Source organism: Rhinolophus ferrumequinum (assembly GCF_004115265.2).
Source record: "Rhinolophus ferrumequinum isolate MPI-CBG mRhiFer1 chromosome 15 unlocalized genomic scaffold, mRhiFer1_v1.p scaffold_54_arrow_ctg1_1, whole genome shotgun sequence".
Classification (NCBI taxonomy): Eukaryota; Metazoa; Chordata; class Mammalia; order Chiroptera; family Rhinolophidae; genus Rhinolophus; species Rhinolophus ferrumequinum.
In genome coordinates, this window is record NW_022680357.1 from 13,047,495 (window position 1) to 13,064,308 (window position 16,814).

Consider the following 16,814-nt stretch of genomic DNA (forward strand, 5'->3'; position numbering starts at 1 on the left):
TTTCTGGTAGAGACTACATTATACAGCAAATTAAAAAAGCAATCCAAGTACCCAACAAGCAATTAGTTTGGCTTCACTGACCCACAATTAAGGCATACTATTACCAGGCATTCAAAAACCAAGCAGGGTATGATCTAGTTTACAAATGGAACCATCAGCCTCAATAACACTGCTCTGTTAACACTAGAAAAAAAGAAGTCATGGTACTCTGTGGTTGGAGAACTTGTTGCCTAGCCTACAATTTAATAAACCAAATCCTATGGGTAAGAAACCAAATTTATTTTTAGTTCACTAATTTAGACTCAGTGTACTATTCTGGTTCCGGTAGCTATTTTACCCAATTTAATCAATACAACCTGCAATGCCGGAAGACAGTAAGACATTCAAATCACCTAGCACATAGGAGGTTCTCAATGGATAGCTATTAGTACTATTGCCAACCAGAACCTGGAAAGTTATTCCTGGGTTAGAAGGCTCAGTATTTTTATGCTTCACATTTTTTGATTCTCCATTTAGTAAATTTAGAGATGGTCCTCAAATTCTAAAAATGAAATAAAAAGCTTTAAATGTTAGCAGAACATATCAAGCACCATAAAAATAATTTAAATTTTTCACCCTACTTCCAACAGAAGAATAAAAATTAAACCAACTAGATGGTCACTGCTATACTGCCAGATATACCAATAATCAAAATCAACCTCAAGATTTAATAATATGTAAGGGTTGGTAAATTATAGTTCATTTCAACACAGCATTAAACAAAACAACTTTTGAAAACTTCACAACATGAAGAAATTGTGATACAATTTTAAATTTTAAAAAGGCACAATAGTTTGTGACTACAGCTATGTAAAATATTTATGTCATTAAACCAAGAATAAAAAATACCCTGCAACCCCCCCGACCCCCCCAAAAAAATCAATGGTTTTGGGAAACTGAATTTTGTTTTTCAAAATTCCTTTTACTATTATTTTTTAAACTTAAAAAAATAAAGGCTACCAGAACTGAGAGGCCCAGGGGAAATAACTAGAGACGATCTCAGAGAAAACCCAGCTGAAAATGCCAATTGAATCAACCTTATGTATCCTGTGCACCATCTCACCTATAGTGGGAGAAAGGAACATAAAGTAAAATCACAACTTTGAATCTGCAATTCCTCTATTTCTTCTTAAAACATTGTTTTATTTCTAAAATCATGGGACCTCAATAATGAGAAGACCTACTGTCCTATAAATATAAATAAGGCACTTAAAAAGAAAAAGACTTCCCCAATTTACCTCACCATATAAATGTTTAAAAATTTTTTTTGAAAGATATCTTTTGTCAAGCAATATACAGGCTATTTGTTCTCTAAACTTTCATCTGAATTTTAAGTATCATCTCTGCTTAAAATAAGTAAAAACTGATTCTCAGCTAAAACACTCAAAAAATTTTTAAAAGGTTACTTAATCCTATACTATCTTGGTTGCTTACTTGATACTTTAACTAAACAGAAACCCCTTTCAAATGAATTATTAATAGCATTTCTCACTCTTCCCCTAGGCCTCCACCTTCGTGTCTGGCTTGAGAGAGAACTGAATAGCCCCACACCCTGGAAGAACACGAAAACCAACTGCGTGTGTGACTTGGCAGACGGCGCCTCTGGAGAGCCCTGCAATTGGGAAACCGACTCTAAAACTGTAGCTGAGCGTTGGTGGAACTGAACCAAAGTAAACTCTCCAATGGCCTCCCACCCCCTTATGCCAGGCTGCTCGCAAGCCATTGCGCTGGTATCATCTCTGCCCTCTTGAAGTAAAACTAAAACATTTCACTGTAGGCATGCTTCCTACAAACCGGGTGACCAAAGACCTACACTGACTCCTGGCACGCTCTGATGAAACACTTCACATGTGGATCGCTGGACTGGACAGGTTTCACTTTAACACGTGAGGAAATGCTGATAAGTACATGAAAGGATGTCCCTTCATTGTGAACTGTAGAAAAGAACAAGCTCTCCCAGAAGGCCTTCCACTGGCAGATACCGAAAAACACTCGGACCCACACCTGCGTGAAATGTTTCCTCTATTTTAGTGAAGGTTCAAGACAGCCGTAATTGGGTAAAGACATTCAAGACTGTGCGGGAGTCTTGCACGTCCCTGTGAGCTTTCTGATGAAACATTATTTTAGCACTTTCTCTCTAAAGGACTGACACTAACTATGTCAAAGGCTAAAATTAAAATTCCCACTTGCTACAATGGCCAAATTTACACCAGGATTCTATACCGCATAACTCAAGTTCACATTCTAGATGCCATAAAACAAATTTTACCCTTTTTGGCATTTGTCAATTTTGTAATATTCGACGATTATACAGCTGGTGATGGATGCTGTTTTTCTCGGCTTTCGAACATGTCTGGAAAGATCCAACGGTAAAGCACAGGGCACTCCAGCTCCTGCTGCTCATAGATTGGGTGGCTTCAGCGTGGCCTCCTACAGGCTACACAGGGTATTCTGGACACAACGCCCTTATCTCTGAAGAGCCACCCACCTCTTCTGCCTCTATGCTGTAGGGCACTCACAAAAAGCCATCTGCTAACATTCTCTTCCAAGCAGGGCAGTGTGACACTGTGACCTGCACTATGTAAGAAGGCTGGCTACTCAGCAAAGAATTTCATTTCAGATGTAAAACCAGCAGCACAGGAGTCACCTGGGAACTGGACAGCAATGCCCATTCCGGGGCCCCACCGAACCCTCCTGGCTCAGAACCTCTGGGGACTCAGAGTCACTGACTTACCAGGAAAAGAGTCTGTTTAAGGTTGAGTTGTTGTCATTAATGATGATTTATTAATCAGCTGGATAATAATGACTCAGGCCAACTTCTCCAAAAATTATTAGTCTTAATGATTTGTTTATATTAAATGATTTTGGCTTAGAAAAACACAAAACTATTACAACAAATACCAAGAACTACCTCAAAATCCAGGAAGCAATAACAGAAGTCTTCTACCACTCCCTAAAACCAGGAGGCCAACTATGACAAGCAACTAGATTCTCTGCAAAAGATAAATCAGGGGAAATTATTGCTCTGGCAGCTATTTTTCTCATTTTTAAGAAGTAAAAAAACAAAACAACAAAATAAGTTACTTATACTACCCTCTTGGCAACTCATTGGCAAGGGTCCAACCTATTTCTGTGACTTGGCCACAATGAACAACTTCCAGCATCAGCAGCACAAATTAAACTTGAGCTCCTAATGCAGCCCCGAAGACTGGCAAACACTTTATACAAAGAGTCAGACACCTCTAACCTTATCAGAACTCTCCAACCGTCCCAACAAGTTTCAGACAAATTCCGGCAACCACAAAACACATTAGACTGCTTTAAGAAGTACACTAAGATGAAAGGTTATCCTTTGATGACACAGCTTGCCTTGGACTATGGCTTATCTGACCCACTCCCGACTTGTCCAGTGAATAAAATAAGATTGCAAAACATTGGCAATATTAACCCATTTTAAGCAGCTGAGCTCAAGAAAACGAAAAGGACAAAAGTGATACTCAAAAACGCATACAAGAAGTCCCTAAGAGGCTCATATCTCGGGGAACTGAAAAGATCATTCAAATTCTTTAAAATTCTGCATTACCAAATCTATACATAAAATCAATGGTTCTATTTATTTAGAAATAAAATATTTCATTTCGCTCCAGCAGCAGCATACTACCCAGTGCTATGTGGGAGAGGTGGCCCTCTCACACTTGGCTTTTAACCTGAGCTCTCACACTTGGCTTTTAACCTGAGCTCTATACTTCCAAAACCTCCATGTGGAATGGGGAGTTGGAGCCCTAGCAGGAGCGTGTGGGGACAAGTCAGGGTTTTAGTCCTGAATCACCACCCAAGCCACTAGCATATAAAAGTAGCAAGAGCTCAGAACACGAGTAAAGATCTCAGAAACATTTTTTGTCGTGCTCTAGGGCTGATTAAATTACAGCTTCATGCGATGAGCAGAGCCTAGATATAAGGAATGAGCTTGCTGTCTGAGAATGAGCTTTGGGTAGACTGAGTTTTCAAGGCAACGAGGAACAAGAGGCACGAAGAGAGCCATGCTGCCACAGATCAAAGGACCAACTTCCTACGTTTGCAGTGCAGAAAAAGCTGTTACCCGGGCTTCCTGGGGTCAGACTTTCCAGTCACACCTGCCCCCACACACACCATGACCACTCTCAGGAAAACTCGCGAATAGGCTCTTCTCAGGGTTGAGCGAGACACAGAGGTGTCTGGATAAAGGGGTTCACTTTATGTAATGTCAGTTTTGTACACCTACACAAAGGCCTGAATGAGCTGGAAGGATTTCTAATGTTATGACACATCTTAATAAAGAAGAACGGTGTTTATTCTGTTCTCTTTCCCTAGCAAACACAGAGAAACGTGCAGCCCCAAACTCTTAATTCTTTCTCCTAGAAACTGAATAAAAACTGGCATCTGTTCATCGCCTTCTTCAAAACTATACTTCTCTTCCCAAAAAGCTTTATTCTCAAAACAAAACAAAACAAAAAAAGATTCCAAGTAAAATTGTACTCGTGAGCTCTTATAACACTAAAGATTAGAATACGGAAATGTTGAGTATAATCTAATCTCAACACAACTGGAGCAGTCAATTAATTGTAGCTCACCACAAGTCCCAAGCCTTCCAAACGAAAACTGAAAACTTCAATGGCTGTCAGAGCTACTGTATTTGCAAATGGTCTTGGTCTTTCCTTCGGGGCACAGCAGTAAAAGCACTTCATAAGAACCTTGTATGCAAGGGCTCATCATTATACATATTTATGTGCTATAAAAAACTAATTTTATCATCCAGGGTAGGAAGCATGCAGACATCTCTTACAAAATAAGCTCATTTATTTTACTCACTAAAGCTCTTGTGTAAAATCAGAGAGCAACCACTGGCTAGAAGGGAGTTACTGTGGCATGTTATTTTAAATTCACTCAGGTGGGGGGGCCATACAATTTTCAATCTAGTACTTGATGTTCTGACAAATAGAGCGTTACCCGACATTTGTCCTGAAGCCAACTCGTGTCCTTTCTTAAACAGAAATACAACACTAGAAACAAGAGGGACAAGGGAGGAAAAAAGAAAGAAAACCAACAGCTCATCTGAACAGTCTCCATCAAATGAACTGCATCAAATTACATCAAATAAAAATGTTAAATTAAGCATTATACAAAGGCAACGTCTGCAGGGCCTATAAAACAAAATTGTAAAATGTCAGAGGAAACTAGCCTAACACCATCCAGCGGTCAAAGTCAACATCTTTAAGAATAACTGCTCAGGCTGAGAAAAAAAAGAAATCTTTCAAAGATACCAGCATTATCTCTTAAGAAGATGTGCCATTAACTGTAGAATTGTCTCTTTTAGAGACTATGTGCTGTGCAGGCAGAAACCTCTCATAGTGGAGGACAGACCTGGGTTATCCCTGATCCTGTCATTTCCGGGGCTCTCGGCCGATGGCCTCAGCTTTCAAATGGGGACATTATTATGTCTCTGAGGGTTGCTACCAGAAATTACAGGCAATACGGGTGGTAAAAGAGTGGAGATGTTCAATAGAGAAGATACATAGCAGCTAGTCTAATGTCTCAGAGTACACTGCTAACCCCTGAATCATATGAATATTAAATAGTCTTAGAAATAACTATTGTCTACTTGCTCATAGCACCCCCTTCCCTAAAGAAGTCGTGGAAACAAGTACTAGTTCCTAGTCTTAAGAAACCAGACAAAAGGCTTATGAATAGACTCACTTATCTTTTACCTTTCTGAAATCAGTGTACTCAAGAACTTTCAGGATAATCAAACCAAGCCAGTTCTTGGAGATTCTTTCAATCTTAGTAACCTGGAGAACCCAAAGTGAAATGAATGTGACCAGGGCAAAATGAAGGGGTTTGGTTAAGCTATGTGTGGATAAAATACATTTTGTGTTCTAGGGAAAAGACATATCTGTAAAATAAGAAATTGGCTTCAAGCCTTCTGGAATCTGGGAGGCCATTTGTAACAGTACAATTCTACTCTTCATGGCACTTGACTCCAAAATTTGCATAATCTGGAAGAGGGTGAAATTAGACTTCCTTTTTATTAAAAAGCTTATTCCCTAGGCTCTTTATGATTAAAAAGCAATGTCTACAACAGCACCAGTGAGCTTCTCACCAGCTGAGGATGAATGATGAGCTATGGTCCCTATCCCTGGTTCGAGATCCATTGTTGGTAGAAGCTAGGAGGCAGAGGACATAACTCCTTTACTCAAACACCATGAATGTAAAATTCAAGGGTAACTACTACCAAGTTCTCGGGAAAGCCAGCCCACTGGATGGGAAGGGTTCCACAATCACCACTGTCTGCCTGACCTCCTCAGTTCTGCCATCAGCAGGGACTACTGGGGAAAGAGATATGCAGGGCACAGTTGCTCCTGGTGGCAGACGAATGGAAGGGACTGTCTGCTTCACTCTGTGGCCTCACAAGTTACACGGCCTCACCACCATCATACAGCTCAACACACATGAATGAGACCAACACTCAAAGCAGGTATTCACGTCTTCTGATTCACAATCCAATGTCATACCAAGACCTTTTTAATGAAGACACAAAGACAGTTACAAAATGATTCCTTAAGAGAACTTCTAGGTTGCTGTTCTCCATAGAAACGGTTTTATTGGCACCACGCACTTCTGCCTCTCTCCTCCCGTCAGCACAGAAAGCCTGCCACCCGAGGGTACTCGGCTAAGCACACGCAGTGCGCTCTGCTTACCTACCACTGGCCCCGTACTGGGAAAAGCCAGCTTCACATTATTTTCTTAGAAGTTCACAGTGGTGAAGCCACAGTGCCAGCTACCCTCTGTGCAGCCAGTACACACACGCCACACATTGCACTGGGAAGCCTCCAGATGTACTCCGCAACCTCAGGACAACCCTACGAAGTGGACATTTACCATCTCCGATGCAGATGTGGGAACCCAGCTTCAGAAAGGATGGACGTCCAGCCCGAGTGGTGTGATGTGAACTGAGCTGGTCCAGTGAGGCCTCTGCTCTTTCCATCCTGCCCCGCCCGCCACACCTACAAGCAGACCTTAGTGGAGGTAGCTGCACAACTTCATGGCCACAAATCTCAAGGCTGATGCGCCCAAAAAGTGATCTAAACATAGAACAGCAATACAGACAGAAAAGAAAGATGCTCCGGCGGCTGCAAAGTATCAGTAGTTTTAACAGATTGAAATCTCACTGAAGCAATGAGTTGCTCAAAAATAGCTCACAAAAGGACACACGTATAGAGGCAGAAAAGTAGATTAGTGGTTACCAGAGGCAGAGGAGAAGGGGAAGTAGGGAGTCATGGTTTGATGGTTATGAAGTTTCTGTTCAGTGAGAAAAAAGTTCTGGAACTAGATAGTGGTGATGGCTGCACAACACTGTGAATGTAATTAGTGCCACTGAACTGTACACGTAAAAATGATTAAAATGGCAAATTGTGTTACTATACCATATTTTTAAAAATTAATAATACCATGTACCAAAAACCACTGAATTGTACACTTCAAATGAGTGAATTGTATGGTATGTGAACTTATATCCCAATAAAGCTGTTTAAAAAATTAAAAAGAAACAGTTTCCAAGGGGTCACTTAGTGAATGTTATTGCTTTCCTTTCTTTTCAATAAAAATCTACAACTGAAAATGCTACACAGCACGAAGACTAAGAAATAACCATATACCTCAAAGGGGAAAAATAACAGACGAAAAAAGGTACCATTCACATCTTACTCCCTGAACAGCGTTTAGTTACAAGCAGGCTTTTCCATCCCTCCATTCCTTTTCTGATCAAGGCTTCTATAAATACAAAGCCCTCTTCATAGGGTACGTCCAATACAAAAGGTCCAATGATATGGTACCTTCTGTCAAAGCAAAAAGCTCTCCATTTGCTCCCAGCATCCGGTCAGAAAAGCACATCTTCAAAGGACAAATGTCCCCACAGCAGTGGCAGCAGTGACAAGCTGAGCCCCACGATGTGTCAGGCACTGTGCATTTTACATACATTCCCCCGTTTCCCCTCACAACAACCCTATCAAATGGGCACTAACATGCTTAATGACAGATGAGGAAGCTGAGGCACAGAGAGGGTAAGTAACCTGGCCTAGATTGCACAGGTATAAGGAGTAGGACTGGGATGGAAATCCAGGTACCTGGACCCAGAGACCACCACTGCTCTACACTACACAACATCTTAAAGTGAAGCAACTCAAATGGTTTTTAAATTTTAAATGCAAATGGACCCAATTACGTGAAGGGTTGTGACACTCACCGCTAAGCCTTATCAACAGTGTTATAACTCTACAAACTGCGTTGTAACACCCACTTACGTTGGGAAGTTGAGGGCCACTGAAAGGAATTACTGTCACCCTTAAAACAATGGACCTAATTTATACCTGTATCTCACTCAGTAAAGACACATTCAATCCATCACCCAGGATGCTAAAAACCGACACCAGAATCAGAACAGATTAGCCTGGTCCTCTTGTTATTCCAGCACCTTCTGCTCCTCTGTGTGAGGAGGAGGAGGAGGATAGGAGAAAGTTCAGTGAGGCCCTCCCTGCAGGTGATCAGGCAGCACCCTCTTGAGAGACAGAGTCTACACTTCGGGACACATGGCTTATTGACAACCAGCTAGTGACCTGGAGTACCACACAGCTAAGCATGAATGGTGGATGCTAGTAAGTGGGGCAAATACGAGTTGCTCTGTCCATTATCAGTGAAAAGACTGGGAAGAAAAGAGGTACAATCAGCCCTCCATATCCATGGGTTCCCTATCTGCAGATTCAACTAACCACAGATGGGAAAAATTTTTTTAATGTTACGTTGTTGCTGACGTGTACTGCGTATTTAGGCCTGCAATGGTTGCCTCTGTATTGAACATGTACAGACTTTTTTCTTCTTGTCATTATTCTCTAAACAATACAGTGTAACAACCATTTACATGGCATTTACACTGTATTAGGTATTACAAGTAATCTTGAGATGATTTAAAGTATACAGGAGGATGTGCGCAGGTAATACGAAAATACTACACCATTTTACATATAACGAGACTTGAGCATCCATGGATTCTGGTATCCGAAGGGGGTCCTGGAACCAAACCCCCACTGATACTGACGGATGACTGTATAGCCCCGATCTTTAGCATTTTGTTTTCCTATAACCCTTCAGTTTAAAATGTCTGCAATGTTCAATATGAAGCACACGCATATTACACAAAAACAGCTTGCTGCCAGCACAGGACTGCTTTCCACGGAGCAAAAGGGGAGAAATACTGGTGTGCTTTATCTCGGGCATCATAAGGACTCCTCATCTCTCTATGCTTAGGGCTGTTCTGTATATCTATACCATCGTCAATAACCTGATGCTCATTTGAATAACGAAACTTTAAAAGTGCTCCCAATGAAAGCAGGCTTGCTCCCGTTATGCACCAATCTGACACACTTCATCATCATCCGGTTTCTCATAAGCAAACACTAAAGGTAGGTACAGGCCAAAGTGGACACTTCACATTTCCTGCCACTCGACTCCAATTTCATCTCCATGTGATAATAAATTTTCTTCTTTATCATGGAACTAAAAACATAAAACACATCCCACTACCTCATCTACTTTTTTGAATATCCTAGCATGTTAAATTCTCTTCTAGTTCAAGAAAGGAACCCAATGTATACTGGGCACCCACTAAATTCTTAAGAACTGTCAGAGTCCTGTCACATCCCACGCAATCTTCATGACCTCCATGCGAGGCAAACAGTTCTCCCCATTTCACAAAGAAGGAAACAAACTGTCCAGGAGCGTGTCACTCCTTCTAATGGTTTCCCTCCTCATTGGCAGCTTAGAAAGGACACACACCAGGGTCATCCAAGGAAGACCGAGACTTCTAGAGGAATCCTATTCAGATTCCGAACACTGGGGTCAAGCTCGAGGTGGCCATCGGCTATGCACAGTAAACTGCAGGCAATTCTTTCTTTTTAATTCTATTACTTACAGAGAATAGCCACAATTAGAGACTTAGTCATTTTCTTCCTCTTTCTAGGAACTGAGGGGTAAATGGAAAACAACCTTCCCAAAAAACCTTCATGAAAGGTTATCTCTAAGAGATCGAAGGTGTCTTACAGAAACAGATGACTGCTAATAAAACATGAGGCAACAGTCTGATTTTGTGCTTTCTGTGGTACGATACAAAGTAAAAGCAGAGAATATTTTTAGCCCTTCCCAGCCTAAAAAGATCTGACCAAAGGATCTTCTCTAAGTCTGGTTTTCCATGCATTGATTAAAACTGACCAAGGTTATGAAAGAACGTAAATCATTTCCTGACCAGAGAACCTACGACATAAACGAAGAGCACATTCCACACAGCCTGCCATTAGCGGTGGTCTGATCCTGATTTCCATCACGCAGCTCTCTATGACTTCCATTCTGATTCCAACAAAGAAAGGAGAAGTATGGGGAGGCAGGGGGGTGCTCAGGCCTTGAAAGACAAAATGGCACCATGCAAAATCCTCACGGGACATTCTTGCAGCCAAATATGGATCAGAACATACTTTATGTTACACTCAGTCTCTGCATACTGCTCAAACACCAGCTGTCTTGGGATCTTAATAGTTGACTCAATAAAGCTTCCCAAAAAGATATTTAATGCAGCCAAACGCTAATTTAAAGTAACACAGAAATAGGTGGAGTTTACTTTCCCTCAAGATTTACTTTTTAAACACAAATCTGGTGACAGCAGAAAAAAATATTATTTGCATATGTGGGCAGTTTGATGTCCTTCAAATTTTATGTTAGGACCATCATATTTGGTTAAGCTGACATTGAGGAAAGCCTGTTGCCAAAACAAATAAACCCTCGGAAAAATTCACAGATTTTTTTCCTAACATCAACGACTTGAGATAATGTTTATGGCAATTGTTGGATGTCTTTGTACCAAGGTAATCTTGAAAAAAATGACAAAATCGAGGTTTAATGTCATAAATGAAACCTGCATACAATTAAGAATGAGGTCATCAATATAGAAAGAAGCAACTGCTCTTCCCACTTTCAAAAAGAGTTAAGAATGGATGGCTGTACTTGACCAAGCTATTTCAATATAGAATAAAAACAGTTCTGATGTTGCATTTCAAATCCTGCTGAATTTTTTTTTCTTCAAAGGTGAAAAAAATATTCTACCTTTATAGATTGGGAAAAATAGAGCAAAAAAATCAAATTAGGGAAGTACTTTCAGTGCAATTCAGGAATCCTCCAGTATTTTTGGTATGTATCTAGATTTCAACAACAAAAATCTGAATGGACACATGTCCCAATTTAAAATGAAGCTATATGTTTATTGTCCAGTTCTTTGGAGTAAGGTCTTGCATATTTGCAATATTAAATTGATCTAGAAATATATAAAGTCTTACTTAAGCTTTTGAATCTAAGCTTATTTTGAGTGCTTTCTATGTTGGTCAAACAGATTCCTGATAAACTACGTGCTGCCAATATGTAACCCGGTTTGTATCTATCACCTGATTTTATAAGGAGTTGATTTCGTGGAGAATAGGATAGTTACTTTCAATATGTACAAATAAGTAAATATCTCACGGTTGAAAAATATTGTTGAACAAATGAACTTAACATAATGCACATAAAAATGTAAAGAATGACCATGATCTAAACAATATTTAGTGTCACCTATAGGTTCCGTGGTCTATGACATAAGCTGCCCTTCCAAAGATTTACAAATGTATGCACTGCCCCTCAAAATAAGAGTTAAGAGCTAAGAAAATCCTGTTTTACTCATAAGGGACCAGAGAGATAGCAAGGAATCCATCATGAGCAGAATTAATTTCCCATGCAGAAAAAGTCAACGTAATTTCTAGTATCCACCACATTGTTACCCAGTCCACTTTGAAAGACATTTGGAAAGTCAAACACATTTACTTCTGAAATTCTGTAGAAAAGAACAAAGACTAAGAAGAACAAGAAGCCACAGTATGATGACCTGCCCTCACTCAGACAGCACACATTCCGAACTTATAGCACGCCAGATGCTTGGCACTGACGTCTGTCTCTGCAGGATGTCACTCACGTACAAGCCCATGATGCTACTGTTTACACAGACCCCCAAGGAGCTGAGAGAGCCCTGACAGGACACTGCAAAGTGCTACACAGAATGTAAGGAAATGATGGAACCAACCCAACACCAAAATCATGCTTTCTCTCAGTGGTGCTGATCGCTGTGGGCTGCCTGGTCCTGTCTGGCTCGCCCAGAATCTCCTAGAACCAACCCTGCTAAGAGAGCTGGAATAAAGACGAAGGTTTAGGGCTTGGGCACAGAGCCAAGCTGTGGCCTGTTTGAGAAGCACATCCATAACTTTAGTCTCCACGGTGCCAAGAAAGCACAAACCGCACTTTGAAGTAATAATCTTGAGATTCTTTGAAAATGCTCTGAACTCAGACTTCTCCCTAAATCACACGGACTTCTTCCAATAATAAAGGTAGATGAGTGAGCTTTTACTTCACCGGGTCCATTCAGATGGGCTCAGGGTGCAATGACAAGCAAAGCTCCATAGATTACCTTAAAAGTCATTCATATAACATGCTCAACATTTTCTTAAGAGAATATATTATTTAATCAGATAATAATACAAGCATAAGTAATAACCTCACGTGTAAAGTTTGTTAGGGGTAAGTTAAGTTTGTGTGTGTGCATATGGGCGCGCGCGCACACACACACACACTCTCCCTTGTAGGTAATTTAAACACCAAAACCACCAGTTCTTTCTCTTGGAAGAGATGCACTATCTTTGGCAGTGTATTTTCTTTCCGGCTTTTTTTTTAATCCAATATATTTAATAAATTATTTCCCAAATGGTCAACTTCTATTTTCAAAAGACATCTGAGTCACCAGAGATGAGAACTATTTCAACTAAAAATGCACTACATCTCCCAGTCATCCCTAATTAATAGCCCAGATGCTAGGCTATTCCACAGTGAGAGAACGTGGGCCCTGGGAACCCACTGATAACTTACTTGTTAAAAAAAGGTTCAATGAGTTTTGATCTGGCAGACACATGAATCTTTGGAGGACTAAGAAAAGAACCTAGTGGAGAAAAGAAGTGGAGAATTACATACAGTCAGAGTAGACAAAGCCTGAAAGTTCAGGCAAATACGTATTTAAATCACCAGTATGGGTCAGCAAGGGTAGAAAGTACTCATATGGGCCAAGTACCACGGCACAGGTGTGCGTCTGTGCTCCTCCTAGTGCCCTCCCACTCCTCCACCCCGAGCTCCTGCGACTCAGCCCCCTCCCACTTCTAACTGGGTGAGGGGATCCCAGGGAAATTGGAAATGGTTAAGACCACTCTAGACGTCGCGTGTTTGACAGAAACATGTATAGTGAGTACCTAGGTAGTCTGCCATGGAGATGAAACACAGTCCTGTGATATAAGCATCATAGCCTGCTTCGTGGAGCTGTTCAGAAGCTGTGTCATAACTCGGAAAACCTTCTGCACTTTCTAAAGAGGAAAAAGAAAACAGTTTGCCCAAGGACATTACAAATCCTTAAGATTGGTAAGCATATTGCCCTGTCCAATCCAAATTGCATTAGTGTGTGCTGCAGAAACAATCCTAAACAAGCACTAAAAAAGCTACCTACTTGTTAATTCTCGCCACAGAGGCCCTTATAATATGAGGTAACAGTCACTGAAAATGAGAGCTTGGGTCTAGACCAGAGCAACGCCCCAGGTACATTTCCCAAACCTCGGCCGCAGGCCTCCCCGTGGCACAGGGGTGCTACTTATAGATTATGCATAACTCACTCTATGGCAGTGATTCCTCTTCTGATCGCTTTGTAAGGTCACAAAAAGGAGCGTCTTCCCTGACAGATAATGTAACATCGGAGCACAACAGGAATTTCGGAGTAATGATTGACAGCGCGGACTTTGGGGTCACACTGTCTGAGTCTGAATCTCTGCTCACCACTTACTGGCTATGTGACCTTGGGCAGATCACTTCACCTCTGCACCTCCATTTTGGTAGAATGAAGGTAACAATCACACGTCCCTCATTTTTTGGTAAGGTTTCTGTGAGGCTCAAAGGAGCTAATGTAAGCAAAGCTCTTACACAGCGCTTGTACAAAGCACGATGTTACTGTAATTGTTATCTAGCAATACCCCAGGTAACCCTCCCAAAAGGCAAAAGACTCCAGTCTATACTGGCAGCTCCATTCAATAGTGTCCTCCACCATGTTGCCAAGCTGACAGATCTAAAGATCTGCAACTGACTAACTCCAAAAACAGATCAGAACTTGTTGTAACGCGACCCGTGGAACATGGGGTCACTTCAGAGGAGAGACCATTTTATAAGATGATTTCTTTTGTCACAAGGACACACACAGATGCTGAGAGAATAAAATCTGAGAAGACTGACCTGCTTTAGAGTAAATCCTCTACCAGATATCAGAATATTTTTTGAAAATAACAGAATAAAAGTATAACTCATAAGTAAGTATTTCCTAGAACCATTCTGGAAATGAGTATTAAAAATGTAACAACAGAATCAAAAGCATGAAGGGGCATTAACAATGAAAAGGATATAACTGTTTTTACATCAATACAATGCTCTTTAAGCAAGAATTCTTTAACCTCCGTAAATGTTATATGTTAGACTTTAAGCTTTAAAAAATACATATTTTAACGTGATAGCCAATTAAGTAATAGTCTCTATTCTGCCACCAGCTGAAACACAGATTTCCAAAGTCCATTATTTCCATTACATTGTTATAGACAAGATCTGGTTTCTTCCTACCCCACCCGACACCCCTCCACCACCACTACCCCTTTTCTTAATTCCTTTTTTTGGACTATTACGCAGAAAGGGAAGCAAACAACTATATTCTTGGCTACTGGAATACCTTCCACTGTTAACTTCTGGTCCCTTAGCCCTCTTGTCAATCTCGTCAGAAGTTTGCAGGCTACAGGTAATGGAAAGCTAAGCACAGTTTCAGCAGCACACTTAGACAAACAGGAACCTAGGAAGTAACACCTGGAAGGTTCACTAAATACCTGGGGCCATGGCCAGACAAGGCAAAACATCTCTGCCCAGAGAAGCATTCCTCCCTCCTTCTGGTTTCCCTCACTGCTGCTCCACTCTGAAGCCACCTCTGAAGGAGGCAGGGGTGGAGACGACTCTCCTTTTTCATCTCTAAACCCAGATCTTGGGCTTTTCTGAGACAAAAAGTATATTTTCATTCTAGCCCTGGCAATTAATCACCAACTCTTTGTCTCGGCTGAAACAATGCACCATAGAAAAGGACACATCAAGTGTGGGGATAATTCCAAGCATTAGGAAATAAAAGCCCTGAAGGCTTAACTGCCAAACTGCTCAATGAACAGGCTACACAATTTTATGAACACAAAATCGATGTAAGATTAGAAGACCATTTTTATTCAGAAAACAGGAATTCAACACATGGCATAAGCAAATTAATTTAGCCAAAATCTATAAATGTCCAATGTAGTTTCTAGAACAGTTTCACCTTTCTTCTACAGTTTACATCAATACATAATTACCACAAAGAGTTCGGGAGTTTTCATTTCATAGTTTGTATTCTTACCAACTTTAGGAGGGTTGAAAGGTGTCTCTTTTAACCGCTTTTCCAATTCTGCAAGGGATGTGTTGTTGATGATATCCTGCAAATCAGTAAGTGAAGAATTATGAGCCTTCATCATCTCAGTGCAACACACACAGAGGGTGCTGAAAACATGTATACACATTTTAAGAAAGGAAAAAACTATTAAAATTACACTGATGGTAACCACTTTGAGCACCTCTTCTATTTGCAGAAGTCAAACGTGACTTGTATTCATCTTTTGTTATCGGTATATATTGAGTATTAATTTTAATACAGTTTTTTCCTTCCTTAAAATGTGTATACATTTTTTTTGGTACCCTCTGTATTAAAGAGATTCACTGTCTTTACAAACAAAAAAGCATCCATTACTGCCCCCTTGTGTTCTTTAAAGAAATACAGGAGTCATCTTTTATTCAATGTGAAAAAGAATCAGCAAGTTTAATTTTCACCATATGGAAAGTTTAGCCATATGAAAGATTTTTACACATGCATTAAATATCGGCAGACCTTGAGCCAGAAAGCTACATCATTCTGGCATTCATTTCACTCAGCTGTATAAAGTCACCAAGTTAGCAAATAATATCTTTACCTGAATTTTCTTGATTAGAAAATAATCCGAAATATATAAAATAAGGAAAATAAAGGAAGAAATGTGTACATGTGTAACCTATTCAGAAGTACATTATATATTTTAATGTTAAAAACTTACATTCAAAAAAATAAAGGGACAAAAAAAACCCACAATTCCATCACCCAAAGACAACTGCTATTCACATTTTGACATATTTGTTTCTGGTCTTTTTCTGATTTCTTTTTTTTTTTTTTTGGATGTATTCAAAAATGACTTTGAAACAGACCAGAAGTCCAAAGCTCTCAGGAGCAATTCAGAAAATTTCAAATTTTAAAAATACCTTGAAAGGTTGTGTGCTGGCCATCAATTTAGTATCCAAGAGTCTAAAAACAAAAGAATTTTTAATAAGGTAAACAAGATGCATATCAATGTTCAAAAAGTATTTTACGCCAATGAACAGTCTATTGTTTTAGAAGAGGACGAGGAACGAAGCACATTAACCACTGTGAGCCCAGCTCTGGCATCCCTGCCACGTGAGCCTAAGTACTTGGTCCCCTCAGCCAGGGGTTTCCCAAGAGC

General features: G+C 40.3%; 1 protein-coding gene across 1 annotated transcript in view; it reads right to left on the reverse strand.

Moving 5' to 3' along the window:
- The window catches only part of PARN (poly(A)-specific ribonuclease), a 127,977-nt gene that overhangs the window by 82,643 nt on the left and 28,520 nt on the right, over positions 1 to 16,814 (reverse strand). Inside the window, exons 15-18 of the mRNA XM_033101250.1 lie at positions 16,576 to 16,618; positions 15,647 to 15,722; positions 13,437 to 13,547; positions 13,063 to 13,132 (exon numbers count right to left, since the gene is read on the reverse strand). Of these exons, the coding sequence (XP_032957141.1) occupies positions 13,063 to 13,132; positions 13,437 to 13,547; positions 15,647 to 15,722; positions 16,576 to 16,618 (300 nt within the window). The remainder of the gene's footprint in view (positions 1 to 13,062; positions 13,133 to 13,436; positions 13,548 to 15,646; positions 15,723 to 16,575; positions 16,619 to 16,814) is intronic.